At 47.3% G+C, this 5,467-nt stretch overlaps 1 protein-coding gene across 2 annotated transcripts in view; it reads left to right on the top strand.

Annotated features, from left to right (window-relative positions):
* Positions 1 to 1,787: 1,787 nt before the first annotated feature.
* Positions 1,788 to 5,467, top strand: part of Cd74 (CD74 molecule) — a 9,992-nt gene continuing 6,312 nt past the window's right edge. Inside the window, exon 1 of one of the 2 annotated variants that reach the window (XM_031365783.1) lies at positions 1,788 to 1,968. In XM_031365783.1, the coding sequence (XP_031221643.1) occupies positions 1,892 to 1,968 (77 nt within the window). In that variant the 5' untranslated portion in view covers positions 1,788 to 1,891. The remainder of the gene's footprint in view (positions 1,969 to 5,467) is intronic. The other variant, XM_031365784.1, reaches the window with a different exon arrangement.

A 5,467-nucleotide genomic window follows, 5' to 3' on the forward strand; every position in this document is an offset into this window, starting at 1 on the left:
ATTTGCTAATGTGATTATGCTCAATCTTCATCTCTTTCCCCTGAAAAGAGTTCAAGTCCTCATCCTCTCATCAGATCATGGGTCATTCTGGCAGCAAGCCTCCATCCTAAGTAACACATAAAAATATCCTCTGCGCTGGAGATGTAGATCCATTGGTAGAGTATTTGCCTATCACATCATGAAAGAAGCCCTGGGTTCAATTGTTGTAGGGATCTTTGTGGAATAAGCACTCTGACACCAATGAGAGTGGAAGAGAAAATGACATCACCAGTGGAAAGAGGGATGATGTCACCAGTGGAAGAGAGATGATGTCACTATGGACCGAAACCAGGACATCTCCTCAAAGCCTTTGATACTGGGTCCAGTTTGTGGTCTCTCATTTTATGCTCTTTTAGTTACACAAAGCCAGGGTTTCTCTATGTAGTCCTGGCTATCCTGGAACTCGTTCTGTAGACCAGGCTGGCCTTGAACTCACATAGGTTCTCCTGGGATTAAAGCACTACCACTGGCTCTTATATTGTGCTCTTGAATCACAAGGTGGGGTGAACAAGCAAACAAGCAAGATTTTACAGAAGTGCACATGGCAGTCAGCAGGTTGTTAGGGGGCAAATGGGCAGTATAAGCTGTGCTTTACATAAACCACAGAATAAGTTAACAAATTAGTATCTAATAATTATTATTATTGTTGGCCTTTTCTACTTTATTCTACTTCACGGTTCCCAGCATTACATAAACTTGTTGTGATGGTGCACATGTATAATGCCAGGAGGTGGAGGGAGGAAGATCAGAAGTTCAAAGCCATCCTTAGCTACTTAGTGAGTTTGAGGGCAACCTGGGCTACATGAGACCCTCTCCAAAACAACAACAAAATGCGCTTGCTGCTCTAGATCCCGAGCCCTTAGTGGTTCTCTTGTCAGAGACCAAGAGCAGAGATTAAAGATCTTTCTTGCTAGGTCACAATGTAGGCACAGATATGGATGACGAAACCTTGTCAATACAGTTACATCTCTATGGCACCCTTTCCCAGCCTCTATTTCCTCACTCTCTGTCACACTGACACTATGCAGGCTGAGCCTTGGGAAGCAGAAGAGAATGGCTTAAGAGTCTGGGCTCCATCCATCCCTGCTTGCATGTATGATCCTGGGCACATGCAGCCTCTCTACATCACAGTCTCCACTTGAAACACGGGAAAAGTCACAGTCTTCCGAGGATCTTTGCTAAGATCCTATAAAACATGGCCAGTTATGATTTGATCACAGTGTTCCACAAACATAGCTTAGTCAGTGATGGCAAGTGTCAGCAGGAGAGCCTTTACGCATGGACGCTGTGTAGATCAGAGCAGAGAGGACACCAAGTCTAACAACCTGCAACTCCAATTTGAAGGTGGCATGCAGACTGGGGGTGGGGGTGACTTGTCTAAGCCCCCTTTCTTCCTTCATTTATTCATAGATAAGGGGCGGTGGGGGTGGGGATGAGTAGACAAAGGCACTTTCTGCTTCAAGATGATCCCTTGCCTGGGGAGATTGCCTGCTTCTAGAAACGTCCAAAGAGCCTTATGAATCCAGAGGTCTGCCTAGAAACAAGTGATGAGAGTCCTGGCCAGCCAATGGGATCATGCAGGCCTTTCTACCTGTTTAGGGAACTCCCCCCTCATCCGGCCCAGGGAGGACAGCTTTGAGTGAGTGGGGTATTTCCAGATTTGTGGCTTTCAGTTCCACATCTACCATGTGGGCGGAGTGACCTGCTGTGGACGAATCAGATTCCTTCCAGTATCAGCTTTAAGAGGTTATCCGGGGGCTCAAGGGTCCCAGACACGCAGCGGCGGCGGCGGCAGCAGCAGCAGCAGCAGCAGCAGCAGCAGCACCTGTGGGAAAAACTAGAGGCTAGAGCCATGGATGACCAGCGCGACCTCATCTCTAACCATGAGCAGCTGCCCATGCTGGGCCATCGGGCTAGAGACCCAGAAAGGTATGTGTGAGTACCTCTGGAGGGCACAGAATGCAGGCCCGAGAAGGCACACAGAGCTGAGTTGCAGGAAGATTGCCCTTGAGTGGCCTCGAATGCTGATTTTCTGAGTAAATTATTTATTTATTTATTTTTGAGACAGGGTTCCTCTATACAGCTCAGTACGTAGACCAGGCTGGCCTTGAACTGCCAGCCTCTGCCTTCCTCTGTCTCCCAAGAGCTGGGATCAAAGGCATGTGTTACCACACTTTGGGCATTCCCACCCAACCCCCCACCGCCCTGCCACTGCACCCTTCAACCTGCCGAGGGTATTGATTTCCCTTCTGTAAACCAAGAGCCTCCTTCAGGACTTAGGTGAAGAGAGCCCTGGATTTGAGTTTCACGATGTAAGTAAGGGCTTTTACAGATCCTCTGTAGCTGGGCCATGTCTCTAGGTCTGAAGACTTAAGACCAGAGCATTCCTCCCTGAGTCTGTTCTCCCTTTTCTTCAATAAGTCCGCTTGCTTTCCTAGCCTCTAATTTGGAAAGGGTTCCTATGCCAGTGGCCTCGTTTCTGAGGACGGTAGAAGTAACCCCTCATAGCCTTCCTTAACTGCTAGAAGACGTGTATGAGCGCGGGTAAGCAGAGCCTCACCATACCCGAGTCCACCCCTGAAACAGGATGAGCCTTTCAGTGTGTGTAGGGGAAGACAGCTGCCTGCCATCCCAGCAGCTGCTCACAGACGCGGAGCTCCTGTTACATGTGTTATATGTGTTACGTGTGTCACATGGCTACCACAGCCGTTCAGATAGCCCTGGGCGCCTCTCCCAAGCCCCTAAATGACCTCAGCCTTTTGCTCCCAACCCCTTCCCCCCCCCAAAAAAAAACCAAGCAGAGTTAGAATTCACCTACCCTCTTGTCCTGCCCCCTTAAACCCCAAGCTGCCTATTTGCTTGTCTATGGGGAACTAAAACCAGATGTGACATCAGCTGTCTCCAGGCAGAAGGGGTTCTGAAAGAGTCTCCGCAAGATTGTCCAGGAATGGCATTCTGGAAAGAAGGTAGCCAGATATGGATTATTAGAGCAGTGGGGAATTCTAAGGCAACTTTTACTGCTGTCATGGGCGACCACAGAAAAACCACAGCCTCTCTCTGGGTCCCATTGCTTAACAGCAATGGCTATAAGAACAGTCCATCTATTGTGTCCTTTCCACCGGTCCCCAGACGACATTGATCATTAAAGTATAGACTCTATCTTAGTTCTTACAGTTACTGTAGCTAGGAGTTGGGCATTTTTATTATCTCCCCCTGCCTGTGCCTTTTTTCTTTTTTTTTTTTTCTTTTTTAAAGAGCGTTTTTACTATGTAGCTGGGCTGGAACTCATAGTGTAGACCAGGCTGGCCTTGAACTAACAGAAACTTGCTTACTTCTCCTGAGTGTTGAAATTAAAGGTGTGTGCCACTATGACTGCCATTATTACACAAAAGAAGTAATTTGAACTCCTCTAGTAAGTAACTTCCAGTTGTCTTAGCTGGTGAGTGTTGGACATAGCATTTGAACCAGGACCCAGTCTGAGTCCTGTCTGGGCCCTGTAGAGGCCTCTTTTGTGGAGAGAGGAGGTGGGAGCCCTCTGACTCCAGGCCCCTCAGTGAGAGAGGATGCCTCCTCTTCAAATCCATGACAATCTTCACTTTACTTCAGTACCTGCTTCTAAAACGGACCAGGCCATCAGCTCTCAGGCCATTCCCTACAGGTTTGAATTGGGGCATTTTTGTGAACACTTCTGCCTGGCAACATGCGTGTCATGATTCCTGATAGCTCCGATTGGTTTCTGACTTTAGTCAGTTACTTTTTTTTTTTTTTTTCCTTTGAAACACAAGGAGGAAGTACAAAGGGGGAAGTAAAACCAGGAAGGTGGCAAGAGTTGGCACTCAATCAGAACCAGGACCCAACCATCTCAGAAAAACAAAATAATAATAAATTGAATAAAAGAGGAAGGAGAGATGATGCTAGACTTGCCCGGCTTCCGGGATGGCAGCATTGTTATTGATAGTGACCTCCCTGAGAGCAGTATTATTGATAGAGTAGCTATGTGTTCGGTGTGGCGCCAAGTGTTTCATCTCTTTGTTCTTTAACAACCTCTCATTCCAAGCTCTAACCTGGTCCACTCGCAGAAGTGTTGACTTGTTCAAGTTCCCAGAGTTAGGCAAGCCACGATGCCAGTTATGGCTACCCGATCTCATCTTCCATACAAACCCATGTTCACTGGACTTCTGAAAGATTGAAGTTCGAAAGGGGAGGAGGGACGTGCCTGCCCCAAGCTCATGTGGTAGCAGGTAGAGCTGGGACTAGATCTGAGTATGGGGTGGTAGAGGGGTTCAGGGGTCCTACGAGTCTCCAAAGTAGATAAAGCAGAAGAAGACCTTGAGTCCAGGCTCCATCTTTCCATCTTCCTTCAGAAGGCCAAGAAATTAAACGTATTCTCCCTGCTGTCTGGATCTCCTTTCTCCAGCTCTAGGCTTAGGAAACGCAGAGGATTGGCAAGCCAATGAGAATTAGCTGTGTCTGTGATGTCATGTGTTACCAGGCAGACAGGTTTTCTGGAGTTTCCTTAATTACCCTTCCTGGTGGCAGGAGTAGGCAAGATGCAAACTTATCACGAGATTTCCAATGGAGATCATCTGAGTCTGTGTTACTATAATAGAAAACCACAGACTGGGTATTTATATAAATAATAATAATAAAATCTAGAGATTTATTTCCCATAGTTACGAAGGCCGAGAATTCCAAGATCAAGGTGCTGGCATCTAACGATGAGTTTCTTCCTTCCTTTCTTCCTCTTTCTTTCTTTCTTCCTTTCCTTCTTTCCTGTTTTTTTTTTTTTTTTTTCAGACAGGGTTTCTCTGTGTAGCCCTGGCTGTCCTGGAACTCACTCTGTAGACCAGGCTGGCCTCAAACTCAGAAATCCACCTACCTCTGCCTCCCAAGTGCTGGGATTAAAGGCATGAGCCACCACTGCCCGGCTTAACGATGAGTTTCTTGCTGTGTTATAAACCTATGGCAGTGGAAAGGCAGAGACCAACTCCTTCTGTTTAGCTTTCGTACAAGGGTGCCTAACTCCGTTCATGAAAACACTTGAATCTTAAAGCGGATGTGTGCAAACAACAGTACTGACAGTTCCTCCCACCCAAGGGGTAAGTGGAAAAGACTGGACAGGAACTCGCAGGGTCCCCAGTCAGGATCCTTATGTTCCACACTGTAACATGTGCATGCACCCCAAAATGTTATTCAAAGCCCCCAAACTGTGAGGAGTCACTGAAGTCTGAGAGTCTAGCCACCTGGAGTGCGAGGCCTAGGCGGCCATGTTGCTGTTGAATTTAACCCAGTTGGATTTCACTACAAGACACCATAGCATGGCCAGAGTAAGATCTTGTTTCAAAAGAGAAAATTGGAGGAGCCAGGCAGTGGTGGTGCATACCTTTAATCCCAGCACTTGGGAGGCAGAGGCAGGCGGATTTCTGAG

The sequence above is a fragment of the Mastomys coucha genome, unplaced genomic scaffold, assembly GCF_008632895.1.
Source record: "Mastomys coucha isolate ucsf_1 unplaced genomic scaffold, UCSF_Mcou_1 pScaffold13, whole genome shotgun sequence".
Taxonomy (NCBI): domain Eukaryota; kingdom Metazoa; phylum Chordata; class Mammalia; order Rodentia; family Muridae; genus Mastomys; species Mastomys coucha.